General features: G+C 34.6%; 1 protein-coding gene across 13 annotated transcripts in view; it reads right to left on the reverse strand.

Annotated features, from left to right (window-relative positions):
• Positions 1-15,348, reverse strand: part of Su(var)2-10 (E3 SUMO-protein ligase Su(var)2-10) — a 166,432-nt gene that overhangs the window by 57,359 nt on the left and 93,725 nt on the right. For all 13 annotated transcript variants that reach the window (XM_067133953.1, XM_067133904.1, XM_067133959.1 and 10 more), the window contains 5 exons: positions 9,125-9,232; positions 8,770-8,902; positions 8,364-8,598; positions 3,478-3,665; positions 3,099-3,302 (listed from right to left, as the gene is read on the reverse strand). In XM_067133953.1, coding sequence (XP_066990054.1) covers positions 3,099-3,302; positions 3,478-3,665; positions 8,364-8,598; positions 8,770-8,902; positions 9,125-9,232 — 868 coding nt within the window. The remainder of the gene's footprint in view (positions 1-3,098; positions 3,303-3,477; positions 3,666-8,363; positions 8,599-8,769; positions 8,903-9,124; positions 9,233-15,348) is intronic.

A 15,348-nucleotide genomic window follows, 5' to 3' on the forward strand; every position in this document is an offset into this window, starting at 1 on the left:
AATTAACTTATTTGTACTGTACGTCAATAATAATTCTGCACTTAGCCAAAGGAATATAAACTGTTCTCTACAGCAGATGCAACTCACAGTACAAGTTACTTATAAACAACTGACTGTTAATTACTATTCAACTGTCCCTTCCCAAAATCTATATATGATCCCTCTGACCAACTAATGAACCTTAACAATGTTTTTTTCCATTTCCAAATTATACTGTACTATAGCTTTCTCAGGCTAAAGATATTCCTATATAAATGTACTATGCATCATTATTATTATTTTATACAACACTCCTGTTCATCATTATTATAATTATACATTATTATTTCTAGCGTACATAAAACATTATGGTAATGTTATGAGAGAGAGAGAGAGAGAGAGAGAGAGAGAGAGAGAGAGAGAGAGAGAGAGAGAGAGAGAGAGAGAGAGAGAGAGAGAGATAAAATGTATATGAAATATTTCATTTCAATCTTAGCAAACAAGAACTAATTCAATCAAACAAGTGGGTGTATGTTAAGTGGTAACACTAAACACCAACTTAATGGCTCTCAAAGAGAGAGAGAGAGAGAGAGAGAGAGAGAGAGAGAGTTAAAATGCACATAAAATATTTCATTCCAATCTTAGCAAACAAGAGCTAATTCAATCAACAAGTGGGTGTATGTTAAGTGGTAACAACAACTTAATGGCTCTCCCATCCCTTAAGACTTGTATGAAGCTAATCAGTAACAGGGAGAAGACATGTATATACTCGCTAACTATTCTATGTGCCTCACTTACTTTGCGTGACAATGATGTCTCTTATGAATTCAGAACTTATGTTAGTTACCCATTGATAGCTATATAAACAGTATCAATATTTTAATACTGTGTATGTATTACCATTACCAATTACAATAAAATGATACATAACAAATGAGAGAGAGAGAGAGAGAGAGAGAGAGAGAGAGAGAGAGAGAGAGAGAGAGAGAGAGAGAGAGAGAGAGAGAGTGTGTGTGTGTGTGTGTGTTTTCCAGAATTAATCCAAACTAGATAGCTTCTCTTCTCATTATCATTTTTTTCCTGTACTCATATTTTCATTCAAATGATTTTGTGTTTTGTTTAAATAATTTTGTGTACATGTGTGGTACTATACAGCACTGCTGCATGTAAGATAATATGCAAGTGCTTTGTAATTAGCTGGTGAGTGTGTGGTGTGTGTGTGTGTTTTAGTGAATATTAATCTATATTGTCAGAAAAGGATAAAAACACTGAATAAATACAAATATTTAACAGTTAAAGCAAATGTGAAATATATATAATTTTAACCTCCTGGCACCTCTGTAGTGATTAAACAGTCTAAGGAAAGCTCCTCAGCACACAACACCTTAAAATGTGAGGCAGGTGATTAATGGATAACCAAGGTTCCAACTGGTGCATGCCATAGAGCTACCAATCTTCTGCCTGTTGAAATAAAAAAAAAACTGCAGTGTGTAAGGACACTGTGAGGGCACAAATGTGAGGTGCATATGAACGATGGGTTTGTGGTTAAACAAGTGTATTAGTATGTTGTTTGAAAACTACTTCATCTTCTTAATTAACTTTCAATCAATAACCTCCCAAGTTAACCATAAACAGTAATAACAACCACTCTAGTCTAACTACAGATGAGACCTAATCTATTTTGAATTTCAGGTCAATAGGAAAATGTAGCTCAAACTATTTATCTTTAATATTTAATGTTTTGCATTACATCAATTGTTTCACAGGGGCACAATGGAGGTTTAGGCACACAACTTTTCTTTGTATAGATTAATATATCTCATCCTTATTATTTATCTGTAACTTTACTCATGTTTCAATGAAAGGTCTACTTTTCAATTAAGAGCAACTGAAAATCAATTATGTTCATGGAATACATACTATTCATTGTCACTCAACCCTGGTTATTGATAACTCACGATAATGCTTCAAATAAAAATCCAACACAATCCCTTTTGATATTATGCAACCTTCAAGAGGGTTACAAGCCATTTCATACTTTCATGATTCCAACCCACACCAATTTAATATACTGTAAACCTGAAGATGGTTATTGGTTAACCCTTAAGATTTATTTTTAAAAAAAAAAGCAAAGCAATTGCACCAGCAAATACGAACCACTCAGAAATATGCAAACAATGGTTAACTAAAGGTTATGTACTTTAAACCAAGACAGCACATACGAAAGTAAGTTAATACAAAAAAAGTCCTGTACTGTCTACATTTTCTACACAATGTCACCAGTTCACGACCCAAGACTCTTTGCCTCAACCAGATCATAATTCTCTAAAAACCTGGTGACAAATCACATGAATCTCCTGGTCAAAATTTCTGCACACTGACACAACTGACTGTTTCTTCCTACAGTATTTACAAACTATATATACTTTTGAAGGATACCTGAATAGTGGCTAAACCATAAAAGTAAAAAAGAAACCACCCATCAAAAGCAGTGTGACCATCACCACTTGGCGACAGGTGCAGACTTTAAAAGGATTCATGATGGATTAATGTAATTAAATCAATGCCCAGCCCTAAAACATTGCTCTCACACAATTACAAAATTCCAAAGAACAAAAAGTTAAAACTTCCAAAAAGCTCTTTAGATCAATGCAAAAAAAAGGCAAAACACAGGTATGTGCATATGGAATGAAACAGCTAGCTGAATGTGAGAACCCTTAAAACTAAAACATATTTACCCTGGAGTTAATTTTCATATTTAAAAAGGAGAGCACACTGTGAATGGAGTAACATAAAGCAAATAAAACATGTTTAAATAATATCCCACAATGAAAAAAGGTGTAATTATAAAACTCACATTACTAATAACAACTAAGACCAAGTTAATAACAACAATAATAAACTCTCAACAGAAATGCACCACAAGAGCAGAGGACCATCAAGCAGGGGCTCAGCATAACTGAACTTAAAACAGTAAATAAATACTTTTTTAAAATTTCACAATCCACCTAACACACCAAAACGAGCTTGGTGCACAAAGATAAATTCTACGAGGGAATACACCTCCACCACTACAACCACTACGGACATTCCCATTTAACAGTGATACTTCCACCTACCTGATTCCTGTGGAGTGGTGTTCCCAGTACTGTTTGTGGTAGTTGTGGCTGTGGTCGATGATGATGTAGACGATGATGATTGAGCAGTATTTGATTTCTTAGCTGGAGGAGGACCACAGTCATCTTCCCCTTCACTGTCACTAAGTGTTATTATCTCAGGTTCAGGATTCTTTTTCTTGCTGCTAACTTCTTCTACAATTGGTGCTGTGATGCAAAACAGTTAACTTAAAAATAGTTGATTACCTTTCCCCCCAAGCAAATACGAGTATGACAATTTTATTTATAAACCACAGATGACTTATAAAATAGGCAAGCATAAAAATTAGGAATGCATTTTACAGTTTTCTCACATAAAAACTTTATGATAAGCTACACTAACCATCATCCTGATCTCCTCCATCATCATCACTGTCATCACTCAAGGTCTCTACAGCAACTTCTGACTTTCTTTTCTCTACCTGGGGTTCTTTCTGTTCTTTCTTTGGCATTAACGGAGTCCAATGTCCATCTTTATGTAAGGTAACCTCATTGCACACGGAGTTTTCATGTAAAACTTCTTGGAAATACCTACAAAAACAAAATAACAGAACCACAATAAATCTATGCCTCTCACAATATCCTTTAGCAAAGTCATCAAGACTGTCAACAATAACTTGTAAATTCCATAGTGGCAGTTTTAAAACTGCTTTTAATCAATGGAAACATGCTCTAGCATACTATACCAAAAATGATAAAGCATAATATTCTTTAGTACAGTCATGAAGACTGTCAACAATAACTTGTAAATTCCAAAATGGGGATGTTTTGAAATTGCTTTTAATCAAAGACAAACATACTCTACCATACTAAACTGAACATGATAGAGTATCACTCACATGTGGCACTCACTTACTAACATGGAATGTGAACTATACCCCACTAAAGGTAAGTGAGCAAGACTACTGACAAATATCAAAGGTTATTTTTCCTGGCTACTACAAATCTATCATCAGGAAAACCACACACTTAACCATACTTAGTGATTTGGTACTATACCCATTTTCCAAGAGAATGATGGAAGATTATGTCATTCTATTTTCAACTGTTGAGATTTTGATGATGTATAGGTACAACATCAACAGAATTGTGTACAAATAGATTAAAAATGTTGTATCCATACATTCTCTATTTGATGTACACACCTTGTCTGGAGGAAGCCCAACAAAATCAAACACTTCATCATAAAAATAAGCAATATAATAACTGGCCAAGGTGAATTATTGTAAATGTGTGGTGCAGGTAAAACTGGTTAGTGAACATAACCTATGTGTTAACATTTACCTGGTTTTTACTCATCACATATCAAAACGTTCCTCTCTACAAAATTCTTGACATTTATCAGCATAATTTAAATTCAACAGTCTAGACCACAATTTTTAAATGCTATCCAGCTAATTCGAATTCTGCAATCAAACTAACTGGCCTTCAATTTTTCGGGTTACGGCTAACTTTCACAAAAAAATATGGCTTGCAGTAATTACAAGCTTACTCTTTAATTAAATCTTGAGACACTTATGTAATAAAAAAAACCCATACTTCAATCACTTTTAATTTGCTGGCTTACATTTCATGATTCGGTGTTATAATGCCCTCATGGTCTACCTATACATTTCAAACTCGCTCCTCTACATACACAAGCCTCAACATAAGTAAGTCAAGAGATCCCCTAAGGTTCCAAGAAAAAAAATGCCAACTAAAAAATGTTATAATGGAAAGGCAGCATACAAGTCCCTTGCTAGTTGCCAGGGCAGTCACAGTGAAGACCTTACATGCTTTTATTTTAATCTAACATAAGCTAGAAACAACTACTGTACAAGGAGCAGACACTAATATACAGCTCGTAGATGATTTTAGTAAAAAATTAAGTTCTCTTCTTGTTTACAGTTTATCAGAGTATTTCTTACCTGTTATTGATTTTAAAGTGCTTATACGTATATGTTATACCATATCACAATTTATTACATGCTAAAAACTTATAATTATCATTTAGTTAAGCATGCGAACTGTAACCTAATATTTTGATGCATTTCACATGTTGTAAATTAAATGTCTATTTCTTGGGTGTTAACTGATATTATTAGAACACTTTTTGTTGTTGTACATTTTAACTGATCATTATTACAACATATACAGTAAACCGCCAGATTTGCAGGGGATGCATCCCACTACCCGTCCCCGCGAATAGCTAAATTCCGTGAATACTTAAAACTCCTCTAAAAATGATTATAATTGCCTACTTTGATAGTTCAAAACTCCAAAAAACCCTCTAAAAATGCTTATCCCCTGAATATTTTAATAGTTTTATCACAAAACGTACATTTAATCAAGAAAATTATGTGAAAATATAGCAATTGTGATTATTTCTCTATGAAAAGTACTGCGAATGGGCGAATAATGTGTATGTGTTCCACTGAGAAATCCGTGAATAGATGAAGTCGTGAATCCGGAACCATGAATAGGCGGGGGTCCACTGTATATGCGTGTGTGTGTGTGTGTGTATGTGTGTATAGATATTTATATATTTACATATTATATACATATATTAAATACAATGTGTGTATATATATACATATGTATATATATATATATATATATATATATATATATATATATAATATATATATATATATATATATAGACAGATATATAGATATGTATAGATAGATATATAGATTTTATATATACAGCATATATAGAAATAGGATAGGTATATTGATGACACCCCCACCTTATTTAAAAATGATTCTGATATTGACTCATTTTTAGCATATGTTAATACTAAACATCAAAACATTAAGTTTAACGTAGAAAAAGAGGTGAATAACCATTTGCCTTTCCAAGACATTCTTGTTACTAGGGATAAAGGTTCTTTTAATACTTCTGTTTTTAGAAAGAAGACTTTCACTGGTTTAGGATTCAATTACTACAGTTCCTGTTTTTATGATTTTAAACTTGACTCTTATTTTTACTCTTCTCCACAGGGCATTTTTTATTACATCAAGCTGGCAATCCTTCCATTAATAAATTAGTTTCCTTTCTGAATATTTTATGAAAATAACTGCTTCCCAAAGACCTTTCTAAAAAGCTGTGTATGCTCCTTACCAAATAATTCATTAATAATGCCACACCCTGTACAGTACAAAAATTAGCATTTTATGCCAAATTCCTTTTTTACATGATGATCCTTTTTGACAAAGGTTCACACAAATTGTTCATAAACATTATGGTGCCATCAATCTAAAATTAATCCCAAAAAACCCACTTACAATTGGTTCATTTTCCAGATACAGAGATCAATTAAACCCGCTTTTGACCTCTTATGTGTTATATTAGTATACTTATGTGTTATATAAGTATAGTTGCCCTAAGTGCAACTCTGGGACATATGTTGGATCCACGAGGTGGTTACTGAGGGTCAGAATTGACTCTTATTGGGACTAAGTTTTCATACTGGCTGTAGGCTCTCCAATCCCGAACATTCCAGCATAAGAAACCACTCAAAAAAATTGCAAAACATATACTGATAGAAGTGATTTCTGTATCATATGCCAAACAGCTAATGCATACGAACTGCCCATCCTGGAATCATTATTTATTAAACAACTGGTTCCCCAGTTAAATATCCAGACCTCCTCCACACAGTTGCCTTCTTGTATAAGGTTGGTTGGCAGTCTTTGGTCTTGCTTTTATGTTGTTTTTATTTTTTTTTATCTGGTATTCTAACTGTGCTCTATTTTATGAATTTTACTGATTTTTAGAGCAATTTTTAGAGTAATTTTATTCATTATTTAACAGATTCCCTGATGATTTAATAAAGTTATTACAAAACATTAGAAATAAAGAATTTTGCCGAATTTAGGAAGTTTCCATGTTCCATCTTTGCACTGATGTGTCCTACTGGTCGTCACCTACTTCTATATGCCACACTGTAATTTTTTCTTTGGGCCTGATGAATTTCATTGCAAGTTACAGTACATTAGTATACATATCCTTCAATAAAATGTGGAAAAATCATACATGTAAAAACATGAAACAAAACAAGCTTAACCAAGTTAATGATACCAGTGAATGAGTGTGTGCCTACGTACATATCCGACACACATGAATGCATTCATCTTTTGAGTTGTAAAAATATAAAATGAAAAAATACAGTAAAAATATAAATGAGAATACTAGTGCAAAGTATAAATAAAAAATCATAAGCAAGACAACAAACTAAATACACTCTAGCATGTCAGATGTCTACCTAGCCCTCAAAACCCATCCAACACTGTATCCTCAACCCCTCCCAGCCAGGGAAACTGCTCCCCAGCTCCACCTACCTTTCCAAACAACCCCTCCTTTGAGTGAGTTCAAAACTGCATGAGTTCCTCTAGGCAACCTTACTGCCCTTCCTCTCCCAAGGTGCCCAGCCACCTGACCCACCCGTAACATGGAAAACTTCTCCTGGCCTTCCCCAACCCCCAAAAAACCCTTTCTCAGTCTGTTTAAGCATGTAAGCAGTGTTAGCAGTGTTACCAAGATTTTCCTGAGGCTGCACAGCTTTGCCAACCATTGAAAAGGGTTTTTCAAATTTTTTTAAATATATACTGTATATATATAACATGTTATACAGTATGTGTATATATATATATATATATATATATATATATATATATATATATATATATATATATATATATATATATATATATATATATATATATATATATATATATATATATATATATATATATATATATATATATATATATATATATATATATATATATATTACTGTAATTAGTTTTGTATTCTTTTGAATTTTGTGGAAGTGCTAATCCAAGAATTATATGTAAAACATTGCAAATCAGTAAAAAAACCATCAGCAACAAATGTAAACACGAGACTAAAAACATGATAGGTGGATAGGCCCATGTTACGAGTTTTAACATGGACCTGTTACTTGACATGGAGAAATTATTCTGTATTATCACCATTATTAATGATGAATTTCTAGATACACATCCTATTTCTACATGCAACAAAATTTCAAGTACATATAGTCAGCTTATGGTCATTATTTATGCTTATGGTAAAAATCACATATTAACAGTTCAAGAAGTTTTAACAAAGATGAAATTCTAAATAAACTTGAAAATATGAATATAAAAGAAAGTTATAACTGTCAGTAGACTCAATAATTTACTAAATTTCAATTCAACTGAACAAACACATTTTACCAACCCATCAATAACCAAATTATCATAAAGAGCTGGTTTATCGCACACAGGGCATGTCCAAGTTGGTTTACGCTCATTCATTTGCAAGTATAATGATGCATCAAAACACTGGAGGTGATCACAGGTACTGGCTCGACATGGTAGTAACATGCGCATTTTTCCCAATGGACACATTAGTGAACAACGCAGAGAGGTTGTTGCTATTTCACAGTCTGCATCTTCTTGTAGTTTTTGTTTAACTGAAAAGAAAAATATAAACATGCATCTTTATAAGAATGATTAAAAATTTCAAAGTAAAAATTTTCAGATCATTTTCAAATCTATACTAACCCAATCTTTCTGCTTCTTATTCTAATATATATATCACTATTAAAAACATTATATGCAAATACACAGCTTAAGCTACTCACTTAGTGATCTTGTAAAATCTGCTATTTTGGCACCCTTGTTCTTTAGTCTTTGTAATAAGTCATCAGAGGTGAGCTTTTGTACAAGGTATACTGATATGACGTAGCATCTTCCATATTCAGATGCCCAAGAAACCTGCAAGTTCACAGAGCACTATTAAATATTATGTAAGCATACTCATCATTTTACCATTACAAACATAATAGGCAAGTAAAAAGTATGTTGAATCTATTAGCACAAGGCTCCATAAAACAGCTTAATCTATGAATTAACTAATGAGCTTGACAAAAATATTACTGGATTCATAAAAACTATTACATATACACAATTTTAAACATTAAACACTCATGAACTTACCTGAATACGATTTGTGACTGTAGGGGATATACGACAAAGAGCTGTGACATTAACTGGTCGAGACGGTCTCTTTGGTTCTACTCCTGGCTTATTTGTAGGTATAGGTGTCTGTGGGGAAAATCAACAAATGGGTAACTATATTGCCAAATCCTGTAATGAGAATGCATAAAATTACCATATTTACTGGCATTTATGATATGCCCCAATGGTGAAAAGCATATTCTGGAAAAAGGTTAAAATACCCCTCTTTTCCTTGAACTCTGAAGCCCTTCCCACCATAGTTTATTAGTAAGTTTGTTACCTACCAATATTCAAATATTATTGTAAAGAAGAAACAATATAGCCGAGTTCAGGGTCTGTATTTGCAAGGCTGATGAATCACAAATAGCCTTTCTTCTGTGTGGACTGCACCCAGGCAGACCAGTTTGAAAAATAGAAGAATGATTCCCGAGGACCTTCAGGTGGTTTCACCCTGTTTTGTTACGTTCCAGTATTGGATGTGATGATTAGTAATTACCTTGTTTTTTTACTGTTTATCTTTTGGTTTGCTGCTGAAGCATTGCCTTGGTGATACTCAGAGTTACCTAGTACCACTTCATTCTCTGTGTATAGCACTTTTTTCCTGGAATTTCATAAGAGAATTTCAGTAATAATATTTTAATTCCATAAACTGTTAACCAATTTTACTTTTATATCCACATTATTCTATTTTTGGGTTTATCTCTTGCCATGTGTTACTGGTGAGCTCAAGCCAGTGATGTTTGCTTATTCATGATTCAACATGTTCACTTCACATGGAAGCTGCTGGCCAAGAAGCTGCTGCTGCTTTTGACCTCATTCTACTCTCTGGACCATCAGTTAAAAGGACACCTATGAATGACTTTGTAGACAGCTTTAAGTTCTTTAAATAACAGAAGCAAGTAGTCAGCACCACCAGTCTCTACTGTCCTCTAGGTTCCTTTTTATTAAGAACAAGGCCGGGCTCAGTTTTTCATCCTCTCTCTAGGTCATACTTCCATGCTGAGTGTTAACCATATGCGCTGCCTATTCGCATATATATTGATGAAGAGGAGGAATGAAAACTTGCAGGATCTTTTCCAGCTCTTGTCAACAGAAGAGCTTCATTCCCTCCATCTCACAACCAATGGTTCCTAATCTCTACCTCTAATACTTGATCCATGAATTGGGGGGAAAAGATGACCTCCATCTTCACTGGGGCAGCAACCCCAATGTATCAGTTTCTTTGTCCTCAACTGCCTATTCTGCTTCACAACCTACGTTATCGCATCAACAGAGGTCATCTTTTCAGCATCATTTTGTCTCAAAGGCCATGAGAAGTACAGTTTCAAGTTCCATGGGGAGGTATCCTATAAATGAAGTCCTGCCATCCCCTCTGTGGTCTTCTCTTCAGATTAGGGGCTACATCCAGCAAAACTGGAGAACCTGGGAGTACACTGGTGCAGAGCCTTGGATGCGGGAGGTCTTACGTTTAGGCTACCTCCTGCAGTTTCTTGATTTGGATAAAAACCTTTCAGTCTCACCTAGCTGCCTACAGCTCCTCCCTCTCTCCAATCCTGTCAAGAGACCAGTCCTTGATGACAAAGTGGCCTTCATGCTACAAAGGGTTGCCATCAAAGGGTGGTAGGGTTTTGCAGCATGCTCTTCCTGTTTCTGAAGTTGTTGGAAGGATGTAGAAAGATTACCAAGCTCAAGTTTTTTTGCCTGAATTGCTTCTGTATGCAGACTGAAAAGGCCATTAGATCTATTGATGGATAGGGCTTTCTTGCTTCTGTGAACCTGAGAGGCATAATTTCGCATCACCATTAACCCATTTTCCACTTAGAATATTCACTTCATTTGACTTGGCCATGTATTCTGGTTTCAGGTCCTTTACTTAGATCTGTATACTGCCCTCCAGAACTTCATGTTTGCCACCTGGGTGCACTGCTTCAGCCTACAGTGGGTTTTGGTCTTAGAAGGAGTGCAGGATGTATCAGGATGCATGTCACCTTCCTGCAACTCCAGGGCAGTCTTTTTTTTTGGGGCCCCAAGAATTCTTGACTAGCCAGGTTGCTTCAGCAAGGTCATGGCAAGCAACACTACTGCCAATACTTATCTGAGGAATTGTGGAGGGACAAGGTTGGAATTGGTCATTATCAAGTGATTGCTTTCTTGGCACTATTTACGATCTATTTGTTTACCTTTAATCATGCCCAACTTCCTTCACTTGGTTTCTGTAAATCCTTGCACTCAGAACTTTGCTGAATAAAGCCTTAAATATCCCACTAGGTTTTGACCCACATATCCATCAACATTATGAAATGTGCTCTTCAGCCAAGTCTTGACATTCTACCTGCGTCTTTATGTGCAGCTCAAGTTCTCAAACACTGGTTATTTTCCCTCTATAAAAATACTACTAAAGTAATTTCTGACACTTACCTACATACTTTACAATATAAAATATCACCATAGAACTTCAAACTTACATCTGATTGCTCTACTTACGATGACACCCCACAAACCTGGAAAAGGTTTTTATACAGCCAGGTACTAAACTTGTTTTTCAACATTGTCTTGCCCCTCACTACCAACAGTCAAGAGATCAGTCTTATGAGCTTCTCATGTTTAGCATAGTGTAATACAATCGACCCCTGCTTATTTGAGGTTCAGCATTCATGGCTTCACCTATTTGTGGGTTTTCTGTGGAACGTATCTCCAAATTATTCACGGAAAATTCGCCTATATGTGGATTTTTTTAGTAGAGTAATATTCACTAATTACAGAATGTTCACATTTTTGTGACTTTTTTTTATGCATTTGGTGTTTGAACTATTAAAATGGACAGTTATAGGCATTTTTACAGGGGCTTTGTGTTTGAACTATTAAAATAGATAGTTATAAGCATTTTAAACATTCGCAGGTGGTTGTGGTCCACATCCCCTGTGAATACCAGGGATAGACTGTATCAAGGACGTAACCTCATATATATGATGAGATGCAAGTAAACACGATACCTTTATTGCTGGAATTTCTTCTCCAAATATTCGGACGAGATTACTCGAAAATACAACCTTACTTTACCTGCTGCTTATAATGCAAATGCAGTTGAACCTACTGTATAGGAAAAATGTTTCTTTAGTGAAAACAAGCATTAGCTTGAAACAGAAGTGTCCACCTAGGGCAATTGTTGAAACAAGCATGGGCTCCTTGCCAAAGGTATGCTTGAGTAAAGCTAAACCTTGTTTTACCATCTCTTTGTTCACTGCCATCGTAAGTAGGATAATACATGTATAAGCATTTTTAGTTTGTTTTGTGTCTGTCTGAACTATCAAAGTAGGCAGTTCCAAGTGTTTTTAGAAGGGTTCTAAGTATTCACGGGTTTTAGCTATTCGTGGGGGTGTGTGGTACGCATCCCCCACGAATACCGGGGGTTTACTGTAGATGTCAGTTGACTACTATTTCTGTTTTTCAAGAGTCACTTTTATGCAATACAAAATAAATATCCATTGAGATAGGAAGCTACTAGTGTTTTTCATGCTTAGAAATTGGTATCACTGGCAAAATTTTATAAGCTTTCGGCATCAATAAGGGTATTTACTGTAGTTCCATTGAAAGAAATTGGGAAAACAAAATTATTCACCCTTGGTGGAACAGTAGCCTACACTAGGGTATTCAGTACCATGTATACATATATGGTAGCCTACCCTACACTATAAAGTATACTCTATACATACATGGTATAGTAGTTAATATCTGCTAATTCTGCAAAGTGACTTATGATAATTCAGTGCAAGGAGAAACTGAATGACAAGAATTAGCTTAGCCTACACTATGGTACATTGTACACATATATGGTAGCGTAGCCTACATTATGACTGCACTCTATATTCACATATCATATCATACAAAAACATCGACATAACAAATATGCATCTTTTAAAATGTTATGCCTTAATTCACTGTATCCAATAGTACTGTATATATTCTTATATTGCTTTTTGTATTATAAATTGCAGTCATAGCGTCGCGATCAATGTTTTGGTTTCAAAATCGTTTATGCAGTGTTTATTTCGCCATATTTAATTCAGTTCAGAGCGCTTTCCTTGCTTCTAGTTAGCGTAAATGAATCTCTAGATAGTTTATCTATATGGGGCAAGGTTATTTTTTGTTATAGGAAGTGTTTTTAAGTCGAAATATAACTAAAATATGCCTCGTTGTGAAATTAATTTATCTATTTTTTGTTAATAGATGACGATGGCCATTTGGGGACGTTTGTTTTTTGAAAAAAAAATTCAAGATTCCATTCACTATTTTCACTTCATTTCATCATAATAAGAGCTTTACGCATTTATCGTTTATCGGCGTAAAAATAACAGTAATGTGTTCTTTCATGCCCAGTAGTTTTGACTAAAATACTTTCTCTCCAATTTTCATTACGATCAAGTTTCATCCATGTTGCCGATGCACGATAATTTACAGTATAGTCATGAGCAGCTTGAACACTGTTTTCTCAGCTTCAGCTACAACTTGCAGCTTAAATTTACCAGTACTCTATATTTCCTTGACGATCTTTTATCCGTACCAAATAAGGGTATAATGTAAAAATATATCAGTCCTATTCTACTTGTCATTTGTGCTATACGCTACGGTAATTGTTTATTACCGTACAATGGTTGAAATACCAGGTAAACGGCTGTTGTTATCATTCTCTTTTTCTTTTTTACCTAGAAGATGGGATAAAGAGATGGAGGAAAAGTTGTCTATTGTAATTTGGTCTCTCTCAATGCCTGATTATGCTGCTGCCTGCACCCACACAATATTTAAAAATATTTTATAAATAATATTGTCTATCAGTATTCATTGCTTACCCCACTGCAAAACTGAATTATTGTAAGGTGAATTATCATAACTCAAGCATTACCTGAGTATTTTAATAGTTTTACCACAAAAAGTGCATTTAGTCATGAAAATGAGATGAAAATACAGTAATTAGTGAATATTTCTCAGTGAAAAATACTGCGAATGGGCGAATTTTCTGCAAATAATGAGAGGATACATTCCACAGAGAAATCCGTGAATACGGGGGTTTACTGTATTTCAATGTTATCAATCTCTTGTGCTACCTGGACTCTGTGCTTATGGAATTCTTGGATTCCCTTTTTATAACAAGAATTATAGTGCAAAAATTTCATAGACTGACACTCAGCCTAAATAAGAATTGTACTTAGCTACACTATCAATTACTCCTACTAGAGCGTTACATCATGCTTTGTCCGGCTGTAGTCCAAATACTGTGAAACATAAATAAAACTGAGATTCAAATACAGATTTCAAGGGAAAGAAATCAACTACCTTCTTGGCAATGCATGCACAACTGCTAATTGTACACAATACAAGTAACAAAGCATAGGATTTTTTTATTATTTCAAGACCATTAATAAGTTCACTTATGTGGATGCATATACCCATCATAGCATCAATGATCTATGTAATGAAATACAAACACATGGTCTTTTGTGCCAAAGATTTTCTCTCAAGCTAGCTTTATAACTTTTGATTAAAACAGCAATAGCTGCATATTCTAAATCTGTCAGGTTTTTATCAATACTCACCCCAAACCACCTTTTCTATCTCAAACCACTTTTTCACAAAATAAATCTATGAGAAAGGCAAACAGCAATGGTGGCAAAGCATTCTACTCTAGCATAAAACCCAATAATGTAAATTCACTTGAAATGACCCCATCAAGACTAACTTTGCATCTACTTAGTACATGGATAGTTTAATTTTCTTTACATATTTAACCCTTACTGGACGGGCATGATCATGTTAGGCATAATAACAGATCTAGAGTGAAGAGCAGACCACCTCAAGTTAGGATCACTATTTTGCACCATACAGTTTGAAAGAATTTTTGGGGGAAAAACGTTCAAATAATTTCAAAGGGCCATAAATGACTTAAGGCAACTCTAGTAGCTGCTCAGTTCAGAATAGAGGGAGATCACTCTGGCTTGAGATTTTATGGGGGAAATATACTGAACCTCCCCATCCCAGGACGTCTTTTTATATATTTGCTCATAAAGACAAAATCCATGAAGGAAAGAGAAATAATGGAGTGCTGCAAGTCGAAAGGCCTTGCAGCACTCCATTGTTTCTCTTTCCTTCGTGGATTTTGTCTTTATTTATATTTTCATCACATTCTATATTTTCAAGATTCAGTTAAA

Source organism: Macrobrachium rosenbergii, chromosome 3, assembly GCF_040412425.1.
Source record: "Macrobrachium rosenbergii isolate ZJJX-2024 chromosome 3, ASM4041242v1, whole genome shotgun sequence".
Lineage (NCBI taxonomy): Eukaryota > Metazoa > Arthropoda > Malacostraca > Decapoda > Palaemonidae > Macrobrachium > Macrobrachium rosenbergii.